We start from the raw sequence: 24,764 nt of genomic DNA on the forward strand, positions 1-24,764 counted from the left end.
AAGAAAATGGCTGTTTCGAAATGACAATCTATTTTTATTAAGGTAAACGCTACGAAGGAATTGTTAACTATATATACATGATGTACGTTATTGTTATTTATATATAAAACCTGAATTAAAATGTTGTTGAGATGTTGCCAATCTACAACGGTTTTAATATTGAATTATTGTCACCCTATACAAAAATATTAAAGTTATTATTATAACACTGCCAGTTAATAGAAATGCCAATGATTAAAAACACATATGACAAAGGAGATTGTTTATTACCGTGGAGTTGAGAGAAAATCGTGACAAATTTGGATATAATCGTAGGAATAGCCGATGGAGAACGTGCTAGGAAATCGAGCTACCGGAAACCGGCCAATAGTGGCGACTGAAACCGCACTTTTTAGCAGTATCGTCCCTTAGTTATAAATTTTCCATTACTAAATACATTTTGTATTGACTTACACAACAGTAACTTAGGGCATTGAATAAATCAATTATGCAAGCTGGTTCGCCAAACCATGCAGAAGACAAGGTAATTAATTTATTTAAATCTCAAATTATAAATATGTTGGTCATTTTTTATGAATAATTTTAGTTTGACGGGTTTTCTTCATTTCATTCTGTCAAAACATAACGATATATACATGAAGGGCACCTGCAAGGCTTCAGGGCACAATATTAAAACAATCGGAACATTTCGGCCATGGCCAAGTTGTTACGTTTGTATTTACGAGGTCTATCTCGAAGCTTGTCGGAGCTTGACGAGGTATTACAAATGGGTCAAGTTGTTCCGCTTGTCATATAACTTTTTACTTACATGGTAAAATATAAATATAAACCTTTAGGATCAATTTCAACCATAAAATACTTCACTTAATACGAGTTTAGACGTAAGGGATTGGAAGAATCCCGTATAACAAGTCTATTATTTTAGAGCCAATTTCCATAGCCCACCGGTTTACAGGAAAACGCATTTTGTGTACCTTATATGGGTAGCTACAATAATGAGCGATCAGGGATACTTTTTTATTATTTTGACATTTCATGTGTATCCCTGTAACGCTACAACTCTCTACCATTTAACACTGGGCGAAAGAATATATAGTAATACTATGCATCGATGTTGATTAATAATGATATAATTGTTACAAATGTACCTGACAGTGATCTTAACTGGGTTGGATTTGTCGTTAGAGTCGTTATTTTCACATAAATATACTCTGGGTCACGAAATGAGCGTAGCAGTCCACCATTTTTTATACATGTTGATTTTTATCGAATAAATTTGTACACATCCGTCAATGATTGTTAACCCTGTGCGCAGTCACAGTTATCCTCCCTTTTCTATGTATTGCGCAGAGCAACGCAACAGTGTTCAAAAATGGTGATACCTAATCATCATCATCATCATCATCTTCATCATCATCATCATCATCATCATCATCACGAACATCATCATCATCAACTTCTCCCAACTTGACCCATCAAACTCGTTAGCGTTCAGCGCATTGAAATGGTTGCATTTTAATAGTGTTATTTAACCGAGCCTATTAACGACCAAAATATTCGAAATCCTCTACCCCGTTTCATACATGTACACAACCTGTCAGATTTCTCCTAGATTTACAGATTAATGGATACAATCGATGCATGTAGGTGCATTATGGTATCTGAACATGTTTTTTTGGCATAATTAGACATAAATAAATGTGTGTTTGATAGTAGGCAATGATATTTTCGTAGAAATTTGAATTTATAACAAAGATAATTTAAAAATTGTGGCCGCGAGGATCCTCTGCGCAAGGCCCGTTTGCTACTTTTTGCTTGGATGGTGGACGTCACCAGTCTGCCATAGTCTAAATATCGTCAAAAGACTGGTTGACGGCCATTTAGGTGGACTACTTATATGGGTTAAAACCCTATACAAAAATAACTGGAATGATAAGGAGTGATAACTGTACAATTTCTTATTTAACTTTGTATGAATGCAAGTATGGTTGTGGTGTGGTCCTTCGTTGCCAGGGGAAACTGGTGGTGGTGCGATTGGGGGGTAGGGCTGGTTCTGTCAAGGCAGTTGGATTGTAGTTGGATTGTTGATAAAGGGGGTGTGGCCTTAGGTAGGGCCATGTCAACACAACTGCAGTTTGTGAATATTCTATGACTATATTTGAAAAAACAACAACAAGAAATCATCCAAACTTCAATATCTCACTATATATCAAAAAAAATTTGACAGACTGAAATTTAATTTTTATTAACCAACAAGCCTGATGATTTCGTCAATTTCTTGCAGGAATTTTCATAGCCCGGTGTTGTGGTTTAATGTACGTATGTAATAAAGACACTTAAATATTTACTACATTTATTCTACAAGTATATAACATGTGAGTACATCAATAGTCTGAATCCTACTGCCTCTCTGATACTTCTAGGGGTTCCACCTTGGTGCCTTAGCAGGGCGGTTACTAATTTGCATATAGAGGCGGAGCTTCTATGCTCACAACATTACATCCGGTTCATTTTTTCGTCAACATGGGCGATCGGACTACTGCTAGATATTATTTTATACTAGGAAAAAACTTTTTTTGAAGAATTTGTTTATCATAATTATATCATGCATATTTTGACTGTAAACGGTTTGTCACTATGATAAAATCACAAGTTGCGGCTTGTCAAAGCTTTTTACCTTTTCGTGAGTCTTGTTCAAAGCTATTATTTGATTAAATCATGATACTTGTGACCAGAATTTTACCTTACTGTAATTGACTTATTATGCACTTAAAATTCCCTCATATTTTGATTTAAAAACAAAAAAAATGCCTGCCTCTTACGAACAGTAACAAGCTTTTGACATTTTTTTCAGAAGTTGATTTCGAGCCGAAATTGGCTCTTCAGAGAAAAAAAAGGGGAAAAAACTTTGTTTGTTTACATTTATTTAGAAAAGTATAATGTTGATGCTGTAAAAGTCACACTTAACAAGAAATATGTTTCATTGTTTGGTCCAAAATGAAGTTTCAAAGTGATTATTTTTCCAAAAACAGACAAAAAAAATTGTGATCAAATATATAAGAAATTAAAATGTTTATGGACTCCTTAATTATTTGATGCGGAAAACATGCTAAAATTAGTTATTTTTTAAATCTGCACTCTGACAGATTGGACGTTTCGCAACTTTTTTTTTATTTTTTGTCTTGGAATGAGCCAATTTTTGTGAAAAGTCCATGGAAACCAGTTATATAAGACTGCTGACACAAAATTTGTTTGCAGATTTTTACATTTAAGTGTAAAAATTGATGTTAACTGTTAATAGCAAGTTAAGCCGTAAAACATTAATTTTCGAACAGAAATATGTAAATCTACAATCTGATTTCTTGTTAGCAATCTTATATCACTGGTTTGCAGTTATTTACGCAAAAATTTGCTCTTTCCAAGAGAAAAAAAGGTGTAAAATGGTATATCTGTGAAGGTTAAAATATACAAATATTAGCCCCCCCCCCTCCCCCCCCAAAAAAATAGCTTTTGGTCAAGGGCAATTATAAGGATGGCTTTTCTATCAAAATTTACAACATGTGTATTTGAGTTACTGCCCTTGATGTAACAGACTACTGAAATGAACTGTTGAATTGAATCTGTAGGGGAATGGGGCTGACGTTATAAGGGTCAAAAACCTAATTGATACATTGATAGGAAATAAAATAAAATACTGTATAATATTGGGCCTTAATACGTATAATTTTGAAATGGAATTTGAAAAACTTTTATTTCCAGTGGCATTATATTTTAGATAATATGTTAATGTTAAATATTGATATTGATTGGTTGATATGGGATATATATATATATATATGTTTTACTTTATAAAAGGGTGTTTTGTCTGGGTGTGTTTTGTTTGGGTGATGTTTTGTTCGGCCACCTTTATGATGACATTGCTCAATATACAATTGTATGCATTCTTTTTGTGTCGCCTGACTAGGCGTCATAAAGGGTTACTTTTGTCGTCGGCGGCCGCGTTTTGTTTTCACTTGTCCGAGGCATATCTAGTAAACTGTTATGTGGCATCAACTGGAAATTCATAATATGTAAATAGATCTCATTAGAGGCTAGTGCAGTGCGCAAGAACTGTTACTCTTGCTTCCATATTTTCTGAGTTATTGCCCTTTGTTAATTTTCATGTTTAAAGTTTTGTCCGGGGCATATCTTGTATAAAGTTATAGAGTATATAACTACAAGAGTATAGAGTATAAAAGTTATCAACTTGAAACTTCAAATGTTATAAGTATCTATCATGTGTTTCCGGTATGGATAGAAAAATCTGACCTGAGGGCACGTGGGTAAGCCGGTAACGAGGCTTGCCGAGTTACCAGCCAAGCAGCGTGCCCAAGGGTCAACAAAACTTTAAACATGAAAATTAACAAAGGGCAATAACTCAGAAAATATGAGGCAAAAGTAACAGTTCTTGTGATATTTTTTCTTGCATATCCCAATTTATTAATTTGTTAAAAAAATGACTTATAAAATGAACTTTTGTACAAATACACCAAAAAGCGCGTGCGACGTTGTTTACTGACGTCATAGAGCGCAGTATTTTTAAATTACTAAAAATAGCGTTTTTTTTACGATTATTTATTTTCATTTAAATAAATTGAAAGACTTGCTTACATATATATTTGATTGTGCTTTATTGAAATGGCATAATATATTTTTCATAAACAATACAATAAATGAAATAAGAATTGGCACGTTGTTGCGCGTGACTGATCTTACATGGGGTATGTAAGATGGATTATTCCAGCAGTGATCACATGACCGGAAACACACGTCCGGTATGCAAGAATTAAAGATCTCATTGAGGGCAAGTGCACTGCACAATAACAGTAACTCTTGTTCTTTAGTTTTAGAGTAATTGCCCTTTGTTAATTTTCATGCTTTAAGTTTTGTTGGGGGCATATCTTGTAGAATATAAGAGTTATCAACTTGAAACTTTATATGTTGATAGATCTCGTGGAGGGCTAGTGCAGTGCACAACAACAGTAACTCTTGCTTTCTTAGTTTAAGAGTTATTGCCCCTTGTTAATTTTCATGCTTAAAGTTTTGTCCGGGGCATATCTTAAAGAATATTTATAAGAGGTATCAACTTGAAACTTCATAGCTAGATAGGGATTTTATTTAGGGCAAGTGCAGTGCACAGTGTTACTAGAACTGTAACTCTTCCTTCCATATTTCAGGGTTATTACCCTTTGATTATTTTTAGCTCTCCTGAGCACAAAGTGAATGATCCTTGGTTTGTGCTTTTTTAAAGTTGTTCAAAGAAATTAATTCCCTGCAGAACTCTGGTTGCCATGGCAACCTAAAGGAAAATGTCAACAATTTGTTATAATAATCATCTACTCCTAAACCCCTTGGACAATTTGAATGAAACTTTACAGGAATGATCCTTGGTTGGTGCTTTTTCAAAATTGTTCAAAGAAATTAATTCCATGCATAACTCTGGTTGCCATGGCAACCTGAAGGAAATGTCAACAATTGGTTATAATCATCATCTTCTCCTAAACCCCTAAACCCCTAGGACAAATTTAATAAAACTTTATAGGATTGATCCTTGGTTGCTTTTTCAAGATATTTCAAACAAATAAATTCCATGCAGAACTCTGGTTGCCATGGCAACCTAAAGGAAAAGCGTCAACAATTAGTTATAGTCATCATCTTCTCCTAAACCCCTTGGGCAATTTTAATGAAACTTCAAAGGAATGATCCTTGGTTGGTGCCTTTTCAAAATTGTTCAAAGAAATGAATTCCATTCAGAACTCTGGTAATTTGCAACCTTAAGGAAAAATTACAAAACTTTTTTTTGGCAAATACTATGAAGCCTAGTGTTATAATATTTGGTGTGTAACATTGTCAATTGGTTATCTACCATGTTTATTCAAATTATGTCCCTGGAGAAAAATTGGCCTAACCCCGTGGGTTACAAGTTCATTATAATTACATTTTGTTAAAATCTGAAAGTTGTGTAAAGTCTATTCTTGAAGCAAGGGCAGCAAGCTTTGCTATATGGTCTCCCTTTTTGTTGGAGATTCCACTACTTTCTAATTTTAGTAACAAGATTTTAAATTTTATTATGCCTTCAACATAGTCACTTCTGAGGTAATTTAATATTGTTCATTTTTTAGGTTCATAGATTTAAATAATTATTATACATTTTATTCTTTAGAAGAAATTTCATTTTTACTTAATAATAAATTTATTATATTATTGTTCATGCAGATGCTACAATCTTATCTTCTGTGTGGATGGTGTTGTTCACTTATAATCTATATAAACTTATAAAGAAACAAAGTAGAAATAGCATAAGAAATGTGATGTTGTCCTAGATGGGCAATTGTATTAATATTAAAATTGAAGGTGTTGAATGTGGTCTGAAGTTTGATTTTTAGAGTTTAAGGCAGTTTATTGATTTTATTGGATAGTGCACTGTTTGTTGTTTGTGTATCTATACTAAATGTTCTTTCAGTGTGCAAGCAATTTAACATAGTTTTGTCAGTGTGCAGGCAATTGAACAAAGTCCTGAAAGTGTGCAGGCAATTGAAAAAGTCCTGTCAGTGTGCAGGTATCTGTACCAAGTACAGTCAATTATCAAGTCCTGTCAGTGTGGTGTGAAGGCAACTGTACAAAGTCCTGTCAGTGTGCAGGTGAGAATCAAATTATGTCAGTGTGCAGTCAATCATCAATTCCTGTCAGTGTGCAGCAACTGAACAAAATGCTGTCAGCGTGCAGTCAATCACCAAGTCCTGTCAGTGTGCAAGAAACTGTTACAAGTCCTGTCAGTGTGCAGGAAACTGTGAAAAGTCCTGTCAGTGATTATCCAGGCAACATTTTTGACCAGTATATTTTTATGCCCCGAAGGTGAGCATATTAAAATTGTTCGTCCGTCCGTCCATCTTTTCGTGTGTCTGGCTCAATAACTCATGTCCGTGCTGTAACTTTCTCTCGTATGTATGAACAGATTATACAATGGAATGCTGCATATAAGAACAAAGAGTATAAGTTGTCATGTCCGTGCTGTAACTTTCTCTTGTATGGACATATTTTAAAATAACTTGCCACGTGTGTTTGACGTACCAAGACGATGTGTCGCATGTAATACATGTGTTCCTCCCTCTAAGGTCAAGGTCACACTTTTTAGGTGTTTATTCACCATGGATACTGCATAAAAGGACATAGAGTATAGGTTGTCGTGTCCGGGCTGTAACTTTCTCTTGTATGGACATATTTTAAAATGACTTGCCACATGTGTTTGACATATCAAGACGACGTGTTGCGTGCAAGGCCCGTGTACCTACCTCTAAGGTCAAGGTCACACTAAGTGTTATTCATGATGGAGTGCTGCGTAAAAGGACATAGAGTATAAGTTGTCATGTCCGGGCTGTAACTTTCTCTTGTATGGACATATTTTTAAATAACTTGCCACGTGTGTTTGACGTACCAAGACGATGTGTCGCATGTAATACATGTGTCCCTCCCTCTAAGGTCAAGGTCACACTTTTTAGGTGTTTATTCACCATGGAGTGCTGCATAAAAGGACATAGAGTATTGGTTGTCGTGTCCGGGCTGTAACTTTCTCTTGTATGGACATATTTTAAAATGACTTGCCACATGTGTTTGACATAACAAGACGACGTGTTGCGTGCAAGACCCGTGTCCCTACCTCTAAGGTCAAGGTCACACTAAGTGTTATTCATGATGGAATGCTGCACATATAAGGCCATAGAGTATAGGTTGTCGTGTCTGGGCTATAACTTTCTCTTGTAGGGACAGATTTTAAAATGATTTGCCACATGTGTTCAATATACCAAGACGATAGGTCACGTGCAAGACCCTTGTCCTTACATCTAAGTTCAAGGTCACAATTATTGTTCATTCAAAATGGAATGATGCATGTAAGTACAGTTTAGGCTGTCATGTCCGGGATGTAACTTTTTCTTGTATTGTCAGATTTTAAAATGACATGGCACATGTATTTGACATACCAAGACGACATGTCGTGTGCAAGACCCATGTCCCTACCTCTAAGTGGAAGATACACTAAGTGTTTATTCACAATGGAATGCTGAATATGAGGACATAAGAGTGTAGGCTGTCAAGTATGGTTGTTGTTTTCTATGTTCATATGTAATTTAAAATAACTTGCCATATGTATTTGACACGTAAAGGCATGATCAACTTTCCATGTAGTTGTTCATAGGTCAATGTCTCACATTCAGGGGTATTCATCACATTCTGTGACAGCTCTTGTATAATATTCTTTGAGAAACAAGCTAAATTGATAACAAATGTTAAACTGTTTTACTCAGGTGAGCGATTTAGGGCCATCATGGCCCTCTTGTTTTGTGAATTTTGTCCGGCTTAACGTTGTTACCTTCAGTTCAAATGTCACCTACACTTAGAAGTTAAATGGCAACATCATTGTCTATAAATGAATAAAATGCCATCTCACAGCTATAATGTCGACAGTAAATAATTCGTCAGGCGACACATCCGACTTGCGGAGTTGTATGTCATACTAAACATTCAATAAGCTCCATTGCATTGCCTTTTAAATTTGGGTAAACTATTTTGTATTTCAGATTATGCAATGTTATTTTTATTTAATTATTAAATTACATGGACAGTAAAAATACTCAATACGAATACATACCGTCTTTCTAGATGTGAAACTGTAATATATTGGTACTTTTTTAACCTTATGCCAAATAGGGGTTCACAGAAATCGCACATCTTTCTTTAATTTCATGGTTTAACATATCCCATGAAAACATGAAAAATGCAATGTTCCAATCATGTTGTATTTCAGGGGAGTCCGGACTATTAACCCTAAAACACCCCCAGACAATACTCCCCAATACACTCTCCGGGCAATACACCCCAATATTATCCCCGGACCATACACCCCAATACTCACCTCTGACAAGACACCTGCTTATTTATGTATATGTGGTATAACCCTCTTCATCATTTTAACAAGGCGGACAAAATACCACCCAATGTATTAAATGGATGGACCAAACACCCCTTAACCCAAACACATCCACTGTCAGATACAATTTTTCCTACCTAATTTACTTCCAATATCAGATGCTTATGCCATGACTTGGTTATGATTTAATGTGTTTGTTGATTCTCTTTTCAGACGACGCGTGCAAACCACTATCTAACCATACGGCCGTTTATTTAATGTGCAATCTGTAAGGATCATTTGAACGTTTTGGATATGGAGCAATGATGTCAGTTGTTGGAGCTATACTGGACAAGGTTGTTAATTTCAGTTGTGAAATTAGCAAAGAAAGTTTCGGACACAGAGAGCAATGAGGTTTTATTTGGAAACTACTTAACAAAGATGCGGTTGTTAATTTGATTTCACATTTTAGAAGAGCAAAAAGCGTTGGACATGGACAATGGCATTGCATTTGGAAAAAGCTTTACACCGACACAGCTGTTAAATGGAATACGCGTGTGAAATGAGGAGTACAAGTGTATTGGACATATGTCAATGCTATTATATCTATGTTAAGTACTTTACACGGACACAACCATTGTAAAAGTGGTTACACACGTTAGAGGAGCAGAGCAATTCACGAGTGTTTCGGACAGAGAGCAATGATTATACATATGTCAAGTTACTTTCTCCGTCACAACCGGAATACACATTGGGAATGGGCAAGGCAACTGTTACGGATATGTAGCATTAATGTTACATATAAATTAATTCTTCAAAGAAATACAGAGATCATGTAAGAGAAGACACTTGTATTCCTCAAACAAGACATTGAAGACCTTTAAATATTAGATAAAAATGAGCTCTGAAGCGGAGCCATCATTCAGGTGCGGAATATGTTCGACTGAGTTCATGGAGTGCCGGCAATTACTGACTCACATGAAAATTCACACCGGAGAGAAGAAAACATTTACGTGCGAGACATGTGATGCTGTTTTTTCTCTTAAAAGTAATTTGCAGCGACACATGAAAATTCACACTGGAGAAAAACCATACAAGTGTGAGACCTGTTCTGCGGCGTTTGCACGTGGGACTGATTTACGTAAGCACATAAGAATACACACAGGAGAGAAACCATACAAGTGTGAGATATGTGGTTTAGCTTTTAATCAAACGTCAAATTTACAAGGACACATGCGCGCGCACACAGGTGATAAACCATATAAGTGTGATGCATGTGCCGCAGCTTTTGTACGTGGATCGGATTTACGGAAGCACATACTAATACACACTGGAGAGAAGCCACACAAATGTATGATATGTGGCTCGGGTTTCACTCAAAAATCTAGTTTAAAAGGACACATGAGAATACACACTGGAGAGAAGCCACACAAGTGTGAAACATGCGGCGCAGAATTTACACACAATTTCCATTTACAGCGACACATTAAAATACACACTGGAGAGAAGCCATACGATTGTGAGATCTGTGGTGTATCTTTTTCACATAAGGGTCAAGTAGCGGTACACATGAGATTGCATACTGGAGAGAAGCCATACAAGTGTGAGGTATGTGGCGTAAATTTTGCACGTAAAGCGCAAGTAGCAGAACACATGAAATTTCATACTGGAGAGAAGCCATACAAGTGTGAGATATGTGACATAACTTTTACACATAAAGCTCAAGTAGCGGGACACATGAGATTTCACAACGCAGAAACAAAGCCATAAACGTGTTAGAAAAACTGTGCGGCATTAACTCAAAAGTTTTTAATTAAAGGAAAAAAACACACCGATTTAAAATACATAAAAAATGTGATACGGATGTATTTTATTTACGGGTAGATGGGACTATACTCAGGAGAAAAAAATCATGCAAACGTTAAGCACAGACTTCCCCAAGTGACTCATAAATGGGTAAATGAAACTCCACTAAGTAGAAACACCATACACGTGTCAAGTGAAAGTTTTACTCAAAGGTTTCATATACGGGTAGATCAGACTTCACTCAGGAGAAACGCCGTAAAAAGTGTAATTTTTGTGGTTGGATTATTTTCAAAGGACTCATTTACGGGTAGACGAGACTTCACTCAGGAAAAACGCCGTTATAAGTGTCTAGTGTGTGGTTCGGATTTTCTCAAAGGTCTTATTTATAGGAAGACGATTCTTCACTCAGGAGAAACGCCGTAAAATGGTCAACTGTGTTGTTTGGATAATTCTCAAAGGTCTTATTTATAGGAAGACGAGACTTCACTCAGGAGAAAGGCCGTAAAATGGTCAAGTGTGTTGTTCGGATAATTCTCAAAGGTCTTATTTATAGGAAGACGAGACTTCACTCAGGAGAAAGGCCGTAAAATGGTCAAGTGTGTTGTTCGGATAATTCTCAAAGGTCTTATTTATAGGAAGACGAGACCCCACTCAGGAGAAACCCCGTAAAAGTTTCAAGTGTGTGGCTCAGATAATTTTCGAGACGAGTCTTGACTTAGGAAAAACGTAAAGTGTCAAGTTTGTGGTTTGGATCATTCTCAAAGGTAACATATACGGGTAGTAGAGGCACTCAGGAGAAACGCTATAATAGTGTCAAGTAGGGGTTCAAATATTACTAAAAATTCTCATTTATGGGAAGACTAGACTCCAGTCATGTGAAACGCCGTAAGCATGTCTGGTATGTGGTTTGGATAATTCCCAAAGGACTCATTTACGGGTGCATGAGATTTCATTCAGGAAGAACGTCTTACAAGTGTAAAGTGTGTGGTTCGGATAAGTCTCAAAGGTCTCATTTACGGGTAGGCGAGAAATCTGCACGCAGGAAAAACACTGTAATAGTGTCAAGTAGGAGTTCAGATAATACTCTTAAGGTCTATTTTGCGGGTAGACGAGACTTCACTCAGGAGAAACGCCGCTGTATGTGTCAAGTGTGTGGTTCGGATAATTTTCAGGCTCATGTTCGCATTTACAGGTACATGTAGACGAGACTTCACTCAGGAGAAACGCCCTAAATCTGTCAAGTGCGTGGTTTGGATAATTATGTAAGGTCTCATTTGCGGGTTCACGAAACTTCATTCAGGGGAAACGCCGTTACAAGTGTCAAGCGTGTGGTTCGGATAATTTTCAGGCTCATGTTCGCATTTACAGGTAGTCGAGACTTCACTCAGGAGAAACGCCGTTTTATGTGTCAAGTGTGTGGTTCGGATAATTTTCAGGCTCATGTTCGCATTTACAGGTAGACGAGACTTCACTCAGGAGAAACGCCCTAAATCTGTCAAGTGCGTGGTTTGGATAATTATGTAAGGTCTCATTTGCGGGTTCACGAAACTTCATTCAGGGGAAACGCCGTTACAAGTGTCAAGCGTGTGGTTCGGATAATTCTAAGGTGTCATTTGCAGATACACGAGACCTCACGTTAGTGAAAAAGCCATGTACAAGTATATAAGTATGATACATATCACATTGTAGTGAAGAATGTAGTGGAATATATACAATGTATATATATGTGTGTTAACAGCACATTACGCCTTTGAAAAGGTGGTTCACAGTCTGACGTTACACCAACGTAAAATGTGAAGTTTTATAATATTGACACATTAAAAAAATAATATTTGATATGAATATATATGAGGTCATATCATGGTATCATATTTTCTTGCAGGGCTGTCTTTCTACAATTTGGGAATTGGGCCGTGGCCACGAGATAGGGAAAATTATAGTTATTTTTCATACAATGGGAAATTTTGCAAGTTGACCGAAACTTAACATAAACATGATTTAATTTAAGTTGATGTACATGTAATATACATGTATCAAAACGCGGTACACATGGTAGTGTCAATTTTAAATATACCTTTTATTTACATTTTGTCTGCACTCATTCTTTTCAATGGTTGAATATTTTGAGATTATGGAGGGCAATTGTACAATAAAATGGTAAAAAATACACTCCTTTAAGTTTGGCTTTGGGGCTGCTGCCTTTTATGACCCAAAAGACAGCCCTGTCTTGTTACAACACTTTGTGAACAAATTAAAGTGGAATAAAATCAGTATGTTAAATGGACCATATGTTAGTCATAGAACGGAACTTATTTTATATCAGATATATGAAAAATGCAAGAATTTGTAGAAATACCCCTAAAGATATATGACCATCATTTAGACATTAATGATAAATGAATAATGTTAAAGATATTTTTCTATAGAGCCCAATTTTTCAACCCCTATCTGCTAGCTTAACACAGTTGCTGTCATTTCATTTTGTAAATCTTGATGTCTTCTATTTAAAATCCGTACGTTGATGTTGAGAGGCATTCACTGGCAAGTTTTCTGATTCTGTGATTAACTATGTATTTTTTATTACTCATAATTTATGTGTTAACAAATGAAAATGTTTTTGCTATGTATTACAATGTAGATATTATTTTATTTGAAAAATAGTTCCATATATACGTGAGCCTTACTTTACAATGACTATTATAACGAATATACCGGTATTACATTTAATGTTGTCATCATTTCCACTTTTACAGAGACTGAGGACGGTAGTCTTTAGTTTACATAATCTAAGCCATGTTGATGTCGTTGGCGTTCACCCAGTGCCATTGAACCGGGTTTATGTTAAAACATTTTGCTTCTGAGTTTGTTTCTGTAGTTTTTCACATATAAGTATTATGTATGCACAACTTCAGGGTTTACGCTGGCGATCGTAAATGGCGCCAAAATCGCAAAGGTGGCGACAGTTCATTAATTCTGGCGATTTTTATTGCGACAACGTTATGTTTCGCTTTTATATAGTAACGTGGACGCCCTATTGAGCATAAGCCAACATCATGATTATTGTTTTCGGTGAAATGCGTGAATATTGTCACTTGAAAAAAAAAATAGTTTGTATTTTTAAGATGCAAAGAAACACCACACAAATGACGCCAGTATCAGATTTAAGTATTTCCTTTCCCAAAAGTTGAATAGATTATATTCATTCAATTTAACAAAGCAGACGGGTATTTTTATCGAAACGCTTCTTTTGTAAGTTTTTAGTATTTTAATGAAGCTTATTATTTATGAAGCTTTCTGTATGTTTTTTATTGACTTATTGATAGTTTAGCTTTTACTGTTCTTTTTTGTATTCAGAAAGTAGCGGTTTAAAATTGAAAATATATTGTGCATCACATTTGTTTTTGTAAAATGAGGAATGGAGGACAAAACTTCCTACACTATTTTGACTGGTTGGAAAATATCCCAAAACAGTTTGGCATGGTTGGCAAAGCATCCCAGCTAATTCTGACACTCAACGCCCATGAGGAATAATGTAACAATCACTTACAATTAATAATAATTTAATATACATGTGTATATTTTTTATCCTTTGTTGTGGTTATAAATGTGTGTCCATATTATCAAACATTTATGGGATCTCATGTCCTGGATGATATGTTTTGTCCACCTTGCCAAAATGGAATGGGAGGTTGTGTCCACCCAGTCAAGAACGACATGGGTGGTTTTGTCAATGGGATGCTTTGTCCGCCTCCAGTAGAGTGTGAAATTAGTTTGATCTATACTTTTCTTGTGTTTTCATACAGTTTTAAGTGTGACCGTTTGAAGTGTGACCGTTTGAAGTGTGAGCCTTTTTATGTAAACTTAAAAACGTACAAAATACATTCCTTCTTGTGAATCCTTTCCTCTGTTTTATTTTCTTTCTATTCTTCTTTTTCAGGTAAAATTAAAGGGACTCGCTCATGTGTTATGAAATGCACGTTTTTATGGCGAGATAAATTGTTGCAAATCAATAGGAGTGTTGAAACTACATGTACGATATTGACAGCTGGAACCCTTCAGCAAATTTTGATATTTGTTTATATATCGTCTTTGAACACCACAGTTTTGAATACCGAAACGAACGGAGTTCAGTGATTCGTTGTAGCGTGATTTGTTGATTGCCATATCACGTGATGTTTTCAATGTATTCTTAAAAATGTCAAACTATCCATCAACAGTTGTATTATTTTTTTGGACCTTGTTAAGTTTGGATGTCAGTTGTCTAATATATTTGTTTAATTAACCGGCGTGGGGTCGATATCAAAGAGTAAAATTAAAATATATTGATGTTTGCAGATACATAACCCTGGAAACAAATTGGTCCAAAAACATCAGTGAGTTCCTCTTCCAGCTCTTAACCTTCCTCTCTGTGTGGCTACTACCATTCTTCAAACGCTTTTAACCACCTTCTACTTCATATATATTTGTCATTCACCTTTCACCTTATCCATCAAATTATTACGATAACATAATCAACAAATAATTTCAACGTTTACGCCATTACAAGCGTCTTGAAAGAGTGATAAGAACGGGGCATAGTATAAGCTAACTAGCTTCCTTCTCAATCCTGTCGGATTTATTTTGTGTTTTTTTTTGCATGTAGCAATTGTTTACCTGTCATGTATTATTACCTCAGAAACTCATTTATTATTGATTATGCTTTATATATGTGTATCCTTGCAATGCTCTTTTGGAATAAATACTGTTTACACAAAGGAGAGAAATCTGTTTTGACTTTGACGCCACCCTGTAGAAGAGAACGGCGGGTATTTGAAACGCACTGTAACATTGTTAAGACGATGATGCAAATACCAGTCCAGTCGCCGTGCAGTATAAAATTACATGAACATCATAACGCCAACCGGTTCATGCTAAGTTCAGTCGCCGTGCAGTATAAAATAACATGAACTTCATAATGCCAACCGGTTCATGCTAAGTCCAGTCGCCGTGCAGTATAAAATAACATGAACCTCATAACGCCAACCGGTTCATGCTAAGTCCAGTCGCCGTGCAGTATAAAATAACATGAACTTTATAACGCCAACCGGTTCATGCTAAGTCCAGTCGCCGTGCAGTATAAAATAACATGAACTTCATAACGCCAACCGGTTCATGCTAAGTCTAGTCGCCGTGCAGTATAAAATAACATGAACTTCATAACGCCAACCGGTTCATGCTAAGTCCAGTCGCCGTGCAGTATAACATAACATGAACTTCATAACGCCAACCGTTTCATGCTAAGTCAAGTCGCCGTGCAGTATAAAACAACATGAACTTGATAACGCCAACCGGTTCATGCTAAGTCCAGTCGCCGTGCAGTGTAAAATAACATGAACTTCATAACGCCAACCGGTTCATGCTAAGTCTAGTCGCCGTGCAGTATAAAATAACATGAACTTCATAACGCCAACCGTTTCATGCTAAGTCCAGTCGCCGTGCAGTATAAAATAACATGAACTTGATAACGCCAACCGGTTCATGCTAAGTCCAGTCGTCGTGCAGTAAAAAATAACATGAACTTGATAACGCCAACCGGTTCATGCTAAGTCCAGTCGCCGTGCAGTATAAAATAACATGAACTTCATAACGCCAACTGGTTCATGCTAAGTTAAAGTCAAAATTTCTTAAGGGCATGCAATTATTCTTAAATGACAATATGTATGTCATAAATATAAGGTCCAAAATTGTTGAACACGTCTGTTTAATTAAAGCTGCCCTTTTATCATTATGTACATTTCTCACCTCCAACATGAATGACGCAACGCCATTGGTCCAAGACGGGTCACCATATTTTTTCCATAATGGGTGAATAATGTTTATGTCGTAGCAAAATGGCGTCTAATTTCCGATTCTCATTAATAATTAAAACAGTTCTCATAACATTTATTTAAACAATGGTATGTAGTTTTCTTTGCAATGTATATCCTATATTGGGTCACCAACGTGTCGATGCCGCGTCTGCCGGTATTCGCTTTATAACATGTCATTGGCATGTCCATCGGCAAGCCTGTCTCAGGGATCCAAATGAATCTATAAACATTCCGTTGAACGTTTTGTATAGCGTTTTATGATATATTTCAAGTGTTTTTGTACAAAAGATGAGTCAAAACTTACGTTTGTTTTTGTTTAATTGTCGACTAGTTCCCGAGTTGGTCTGTTTTTCCATAGTTATTTTTAGTAAATGTCGATTCCAGAACAAGACTGCTATGTATTGCGGATCGTCCTACGGAACGACCCTCCACATAACGTCATTCACCCGTGAATTTACGATCTTCGCTGTTTCATTTTCCAATCGTTTACAAATATGAAAACAGTGGATTTTTTTTTCAAAATGAATCGCTTTTCGCTGGGATTCGTTCTGAAAATGAGGAATTTCAGAGGCTAATTTTTGGAAAATCAGGGTCCGTTGATGGTAAATGCTCCGTAAAAAAACGGCCAAAAGCCTTGAGTTTTCTTAAAACAAATAATAATAGTTTACTTCAACTTGCAATCGAATGTTCGCTCGAAAGAATTACCGAACAATTTATCAATTTTGCATGTCGTTTCCATTTTGCCATTTCCGCCGATATTGCTGTCGTTTTTATGTCTCTGCTGTGTCTGCTGATCGTTGAATATCATGTACTTCATGTCACTGCCAAGACCGTGGGTACTCCCGTCGTTATAGTAATGTCCACTGCCATGTCCGTCGGTGTTCCCGTCGTTATATTAATGTCCACTGCCATGTCCGTCGGTACTCCCGTCGTTATATTAATGTCCACTGCCATGTCCGTCGGTACTCCCGTCGTTGTATTATTGTCCACTGCCATGTCCGTCTGTGCACCCGTCGTTATATTAATGTCCACTGCCATGTCCGTCGGTGCTCCCGTCGTTATATTAATGTCCACTGCCATGTCCGTCGGTACTCCCGTCGTTATATTAATGTCCACTGCCATGTCCGTCGGTGTTCCCGTCGTTATATTAATGTCCACTGCCATGTCCGTCTGTGCACCCGTCGTTATATTAATGTCCACTGCCATGTCCGTCGGTACTCCCGTCGTTATATTAATGTCCACTGCCATGTCCGTCGGTACTCCCGTCGTTATATTAATGTCCACTGCCATGTCCGTCGGTACTCCCGTCGTTATATTAATGTCCACTGCCATGTCCGTCGGTACTCCCGTCCCACTGCCATGTCCGTCGGTACTCCCGTCTTTATATTAATGTCCACTGCCATGTCCGTCGGTGCTCCCGTCGTTGTATTAATGTCCACTGCCATGTCCGTCGGTGCTCCCGTCGTTATATTAATGTCCACTGCCATGTCCGTCGGTACTCCCGTCGTTATATTAATGTCCACTGCCATGTCCGTCGGTACTCCCGTCCCACTGCCATGTCCGTCGGTACTCCCGTCGTTATATTAATGTCCACTGCCATGTCCGTCGGTGCTCCCGTCTTTGTATTAATGTCCACTGCCATGTCCGTCGGTGCTCCCGTCGTTATATTAATGTCCACTTCCATGTCCGTCGGTACTCCCGTCGTTATATTAATGTCCACTGCCATCTATTAAACTTTGTTTGTTTACATATGCGAATACTGAGATGACCGCCAAGTTCAGGGGTAGTACTCAATGTTAGTCTGACTTTGATCGAAGAGCGATGTAGATAATTGGATTACATTGTATAAAACGTGGACAAATACAGTGAAGATAGTCAATGATGTATGATCGTAAGATTTACCTTAGTTGCAAACTTAATACCAACCTAGAATACGAATGTTCGGTATTTCTAACTGCATCAATCTTAGACTCGACATTTAAAAGCATTGAGAGCTTGGATGAATCTAAGAAGCTTGACCTTATTTTTGAACGACTGATGACTTAAGACTAAAGCAAGAAAACTTATATTATGTTTCATAGAACACATGTACACTGAGTCCTGGACAATACTGTTTAAAATTTATCTTGGAAAACTATAATGACTCCGAAGAACGACATAATTTTATTTACCTTGTCCAGTAAATGCTTTGGTATTCGTCAAATGCGTTTTGCATAAGTTGCGATTGATACAACTAAATTAATTTTAAATATATTATTAGGTACAATCTCATGTTTTTGCAAAATGTACTTTAGTTTAAAAGCTGCACTCTCACGTTTTGACAACTTTTTTTTATTTTTTGTCTTCGAACGAGCAATTTTTTGCGAAAATCCATGGAAACCAGTTATATAAGACTGTTGAAAAAATTAGGTCGAAGTTTTTTTTTATCAGTTCAAAAATTGATGTTTTATGCGTTTTTCTTAAACCGTTAGTAACGGTTTAAGCCATAAAACATTAATTTTCGAACGGAAATATGAAAATCTACGATCTGAGTTTTTGTCAGCTAACATACATCATTTGATTGCAGATATTCACGCAAAAAATTGCCCTTTCCAAGACAAAAAATAAAAAAGTTGTAAAAATAGTAAATCTTCTCAACTAGACCACCTTTGTCATTATCGTTAAAAACGCTTTTAAGGAATTACGATTGTTGTTGCGTGATTGGTTGATTGCCATAATCACGTGATATTATCAATGTATTTTAATTTATTGAAGTCCTGGTGGCCTTTTGTTTAGGCGTCGGTTTTGTAATTGTTTTCTCGACTTTACCGGCTTGGTTTCACACACCACTTAGACCAAAATCATTTTTAATACTTTAACTGCATTTTTTTCTGCAATTTCGATATCAAGGAGTAAAATACTGATACAAGAAGTGTTTTCAGATGCATGACCGGGAAAATCTTCTCTTTTTTTTTTTTGGGGGGGGGGGGGGGTTCAAGAACATAAGCGAGTACCTTTAAATAGCGATGCTGCCCCGTTGGCACATGGAATACCTCGGCCCTTTTCCACCGATGACAAACTCGGATGTACATGGAAGTTTTACAACTTTAAAAATATTACTATCTTACTTAATCTGCTTGTAGATCACGTAGTAATTTCAATTCAACAGTTTAGCTTGATGACTTTACTATCGAGAATGTATTTTTATGCAATAATAACCTTTAAATTAGTAATACAAAGCACACGTTAAAACACTATAATTAATTTGTACTGTTATTTAAAAAAGATCGATCTACTTCTTCTGATTTACCGCCATACATACGAGGTTGTTTTCAATGGACACTGGCCGAGGTGTTCCGAATGCCCAGTTGGCTGTTGCAGTCGCCATTATACTGTGGCGTATATCTAGTTTAAACTTATTTATTTAACAACGATTTTGAAACAACTTATTCGAGCATCATTTATACATCACTCTCGTTGGCACGAGATTACAAGAGAGTTTGGTTTTGTGTCTTAGGAAAACCGGGGTTCTCGCAGAAAACCTTCTTGTCCGGCTTGGTGAGCACAAACAAAACTCACATGCGCCAGTCCGGGAGTCGAACCCGGGTCGCCTATGCACTGACCACTGCGCTGATAGGACAACCAAGTGGCAGATATCTCCGGCGTTTTTGTCTCTTTTGTCACGGTTTTTGAATATTACATTCCGTATTTACTTATAAATTATGTTTTTGTTCTTTATTTATGTATTCAAGTTATATATTTCTCATATATATTTTATAGTGAATTTACGGATCTGCACGCGATTTTTTTTACTGATTTCTACTGTTTAAGACCACCAACCACAGGATTTATCTCGATTTTATTTATCCTATTTATATTGAAAAGATTAGGGATAGATGGATCACCAATTGCGCAATCCTGGATGCGTTCGTAAATTCGTAATTTTACACGATGTAAATCATTAGAATTACTAAAGTATGCACATTGCATTTCTTACTATTGCATTCTGATAGTATGCACAATGCATTTCTCACTATTGCATTCTGATAGTATGCACAATGCATTTCTTACTATTGCATTCTGATAGTATGCACAATGCATTCCTTACTATTGCATTCTGACAGTATGCACAATGCATTTCTTACTATTGCATTCTGATAGTATGCACAATGCAATTCTTACTATTGCATTCTGATAGTATGCACATTGCATTTCTTACTATTGCATTCTGATAGTATGCACAATGCATTTCTTACTATTGCATTCTGATAGTATGCACAATGCATTTCTTACTATTGCATTATGATAGATAGCACAATGCATCGATTTTTCACACAGCGCTTTTAATTTTTCAAACTCGCTATTTGACGTGTGGGCAGTCATCAGCCAATGAAATTGCACGACACAACTGTTGTGATCAGAATTCAAATGTGCCGATAGAAACCAAAGCGAAACTTGATGAATGACTTTCGCCAATTTTAGTGGTGAATTTTATTCATAAACAACGTACAAAATGATAGGAGCTAAAACTTACGATTCTTCATTTAACTATTAAATTAAAATATTTATTTGCAAAGAAATCAAAAGGAAATGAAAGCCCCTGTTTTTCGTTCGAAAAACAAATGTGACGCCGAAGGAGCCGACGACGCCGCTGGCGACGGAAAAATGTAATACCTGCTACGTTTAGCAGTCGACTCAAAGAGGCATGCAACTATTTCAAATGCGTAAAGGCAGGAACCAAATTTCAAATGAACTAAGGCCTAAAAAAAGGTTCGGTTAGGGTTGCACCATTTTCAAAAATAGGTAGGGTAGGTAGGCTTTTTTTTTATTGGGCTTTATATAAGAATGTCACCTTCTACATTGGAGAATGGTGTTTAAGTAATATTCTGTATAAAGCACTCAAGGTTTAAAAATACATATTGAAAAGCAATAAAAATAATATATATATACTTATGTATATAATATAATTAGTTTTTCATTTTTTTAAACTAACTTTCGTAGGTAGGGTCGGCACCTATTTCGTAGGTAGGGTCGGCGCCTATTTCGTAGGTAGGGTCGGCGCCTATTTCGTAGGTAGGGTCGGGTAACCAGAACCAAATGTATTTTTTAGGCCTAACGACGTTTCGCTTTGCGATTCATTTCCCGGATGGTAAACTTAGTAAACTTTGTTGTTGTCTACCTCCCATTTCAATGAAACAATGATTGTGTTCAAATAAGGATTGAATGCATTTTTTTTATTATTTTTTTCATAAAACGGATTGAAAATCATTTTGGCCCGATATAAATTTTAGTCCCTAAATAACGTCCTTTTTTAAAATAGTTGAAAAAGTTAATACTTGATGAAGAAAAGAAGAATGCACCTTTCTAATTTTATAATATACTTTAATATACTTCAGGTTTGTCGGGTGCATTTATTGTCTGTTTTAATAGTTACACAGTACAAGATAACAAAGCACCGTGCTTCTTTTTCAAAACATTACATGTACATGTCATGTTTTTTATTCTTCAAGGGGTGTAGCTCAATAAATTCTTGTGAATATAACTCATTGTCTCACATAATTATATTACATCTGAATGTCCCTTCACTTGATTCTGTAACATATCCCATCTAGCTCAACTAATACCATATGTCTCATACATGTATTTCTTATATCATAATGTGGTATCTTCTTGTGTTTCACTTCATCGACCTGCACCTATTCGCATGTGTTCCATAAAAACATGACATCTTTGCGCAAAAGCAACACAACTTATCTCTCACCTAGATGGCTCCTTTCATGTATGAATTTTCAGGTGAACTTGTAAATGCTGTCTTGGGTTAAAAGAAGCACCGCATTTCGCACATTTGTAAGGCCTCACTCCTGTGTGAATTCTCATGTGACTGAGTAAAAGCAACACCACATTTCTCACACTTGTAAGGCCTCACTCCTGTGTGAATTCTCATGTGACTCTGTAAGTTTGGTTTTAGAGTAAAAGCAACACCACATGTCTCACATTTGTATGGTTTTTCTCGAGTATGACGTCTCATGTGATCAAGTAAATGCTGCTTCCGGGTAAAAGCGAAATCACAGATCTCGCAATTGAAAGGCTTCACTCCTGCATGTATTCTCATGTGTTTTTGTAAAGTACAGCTTTGAGCGAAAACGGCATTACATGTATCACATTTGAAAGGCTTCTCTCCTGTGTGAATTCTCATGTGTTTCTGTAAATCACTGTTTTGAACAAAAGCAGTTCTACATGTGACACACTTGTATGGCTTCTCTCATGTGTGTATTCTCATGTGTCTCTGTAAATTAGGATGTTGGGCAAAAGCAGCATCACGTGTCACACACTTGTATGGCATCTCTCATGTGTGTATTCTCATGTGTCTCTGTAAATTAGGCTTTTGTGCAAAAGCAGCATCACATGTCACACACTTCTAAGGCTTCTCCCCTGTGTGTAGTCTCATGTGTGTCTGTAAATTAGGCGTTTGTGCAAAAGCAGCATCACATGTCACACACTTGTAAGGCTTCTCCCCTGTGTGTAGTCTCATGTGTGTCTGTAAATTAGGCTTTTGGGCAAAAGCAGCATCACATGTCACACACTTGTAAGGCTTTTCCCCTGTGTGTAGTCTCATGTGTGTCTGTAAATTAGGCGTTTGTGCAAAAGCAGCATCACATGTCACACACTTGTATGGCTTCTCTCATGTGTGTAGTCTCATGTGTGTAGTCTCATGTGTGTCTGTAAATTAGGCGTTTGTGCAAAAGCAGCATCACATGTCACACACTTGTTAGGCTTCTCCCCTGTGTGTAGTCTCATGTGTGTCTGTAAATTAGGCGTTTGTGCAAAAGCAGCATCACATGTCACACACTTGTATGGCTTCTCTCATGTGTGTATTCTCATGTGTCTCTGTAAATTAGGCTTTTGGGCACAAGCAGCATCACATGTCACACACTTGTATGGCTTCTCTCATGTGTGTAGTCTCATGTGTCTCTGTAAATTAGGCTTTTGGGCACAAGCAGCATCACATGTCACACACTTGTATGGCTTCTCTCATGTGTGTAGTCTCATGTGTGTCTGTAAATTAGGCGTTTGTGCAAAAGCAGCATCACATGTCACACACTTGTAAGGCTTCTCCCCTGTGTGTAGTCTCATGTGTCTCTGTAAATTAGGCGTTTGTGCAAAAGCAGCATCACATGTCACACACTTGTAAGGCTTCTCCCCTGTGTGTAGTCTCATGTGTGTCTGTAAATTAGGCTTTTGGGCACAAGCAGCATCACATGTCACACACTTGTATGGCTTCTCCCCTGTGTGTAGTCTCATGTGTCTCTGTAAATTAGGCTTTTGGGCAAAAGCAGCATCACATGTCACACACTTGTAAGGCTTCTCTCATGTGTGTAGTCTCATGTGTCTCTGTAAATTAGGCGTTTGTGCAAAAGCAGCATCACATGTCACACACTTGTAAGGCTTCTCCCCTGTGTGTAGTCTCATGTGTGTCTGTAAATTAGGCTTTTGGGCAAAAGCAGCATCACATGTCACACACTTGTAAGGCTTCTCCCCTGTGTGTAGTCTCATGTGTCTCTGTAAATTAGGCTTTTGGGCAAAAGCAGCATCACATGTCACACACTTGTATGGCTTCTCTCATGTGTGTAGTCTCATGTGTCTCTGTAAATTAGGCGTTTGTGCAAAAGCAGCATCACATGTCACACACTTGTAAGGCTTCTCCCCTGTGTGTAGTCTCATGTGTGTCTGTAAATTAGGCGTTTGTGCAAAAGCAGCATCACATGTCACACACTTGTATGGCTTCTCTCATGTGTGTAGTCTCATGTGTGTATTCTCATGTGTCTCTGTAAATTAGGCGTTTGTGCAAAAGCAGCATCACATGTCACACACTTGTATGGCTTCTCCCCTGTGTGTAGTCTCATGTGTCTCTGTAAATTAGGCTTTTGGGCACAAGCAGCATCACATGTCACACACTTGTATGGCTTCTCTCATGTGTGTAGTCTCATGTGTCTCTGTAAATTAGGCTTTTGGGCACAAGCAGCATCACATGTCACACACTTGTATGGCTTCTCTCATGTGTGTAGTCTCATGTGTGTCTGTAAATTAGGCGTTTGTGCAAAAGCAGCATCACATGTCACACACTTGTAAGGCTTCTCCCCTGTGTGTAGTCTCATGTGTCTCTGTAAATTAGGCGTTTGTGCAAA

At 37.1% G+C, this 24,764-nt stretch overlaps 2 protein-coding genes and 1 pseudogene across 2 annotated transcripts; 1 reads left to right on the forward strand and 2 right to left on the reverse strand.

Annotated features, from left to right (window-relative positions):
- Positions 1-422: 422 nt before the first annotated feature.
- On the forward strand, positions 423-15,493 carry LOC128221161 (gastrula zinc finger protein XlCGF8.2DB-like). Its single transcript, XM_052929625.1, has 2 exons — positions 423-523; positions 9,179-15,493. The coding sequence occupies exon 2, from the start codon at positions 9,842-9,844 to the stop codon at positions 10,712-10,714; it is 873 nt and encodes a 290-aa protein (XP_052785585.1). The 5' UTR covers positions 423-523; positions 9,179-9,841; the 3' UTR covers positions 10,715-15,493.
- Positions 15,494-17,412: 1,919 nt separating this feature from the next.
- Positions 17,413-17,931, reverse strand: LOC128221637 (uncharacterized). The gene has a single exon (XM_052930242.1). It carries the CDS (start codon positions 17,929-17,931, stop codon positions 17,413-17,415), a length of 519 nt encoding a protein of 172 aa, XP_052786202.1.
- Positions 17,932-23,274: 5,343 nt separating this feature from the next.
- LOC128221638 (zinc finger protein 568-like) lies at positions 23,275-24,572 on the reverse strand (annotated as a pseudogene).
- Between the last annotated feature and the right edge of the window lie 192 nt (positions 24,573-24,764).

Source organism: Mya arenaria, chromosome 16, assembly GCF_026914265.1.
Source record: "Mya arenaria isolate MELC-2E11 chromosome 16, ASM2691426v1".
In the NCBI taxonomy this organism is placed as follows: Eukaryota; Metazoa; Mollusca; class Bivalvia; order Myida; family Myidae; genus Mya; species Mya arenaria.

Coding starts and splice junctions, on each gene's coding strand:
- LOC128221161 (XM_052929625.1), top strand. CDS start 9,842: ATGAGCTCTGAAGCGGAGCCATCATTCAGGTGCGGAATATGTTCGACT.
- LOC128221637 (XM_052930242.1), bottom strand. CDS start 17,931: ATGGCAGTGGACATTAATATAACGACGGGAGTACCGACGGACATGGCA.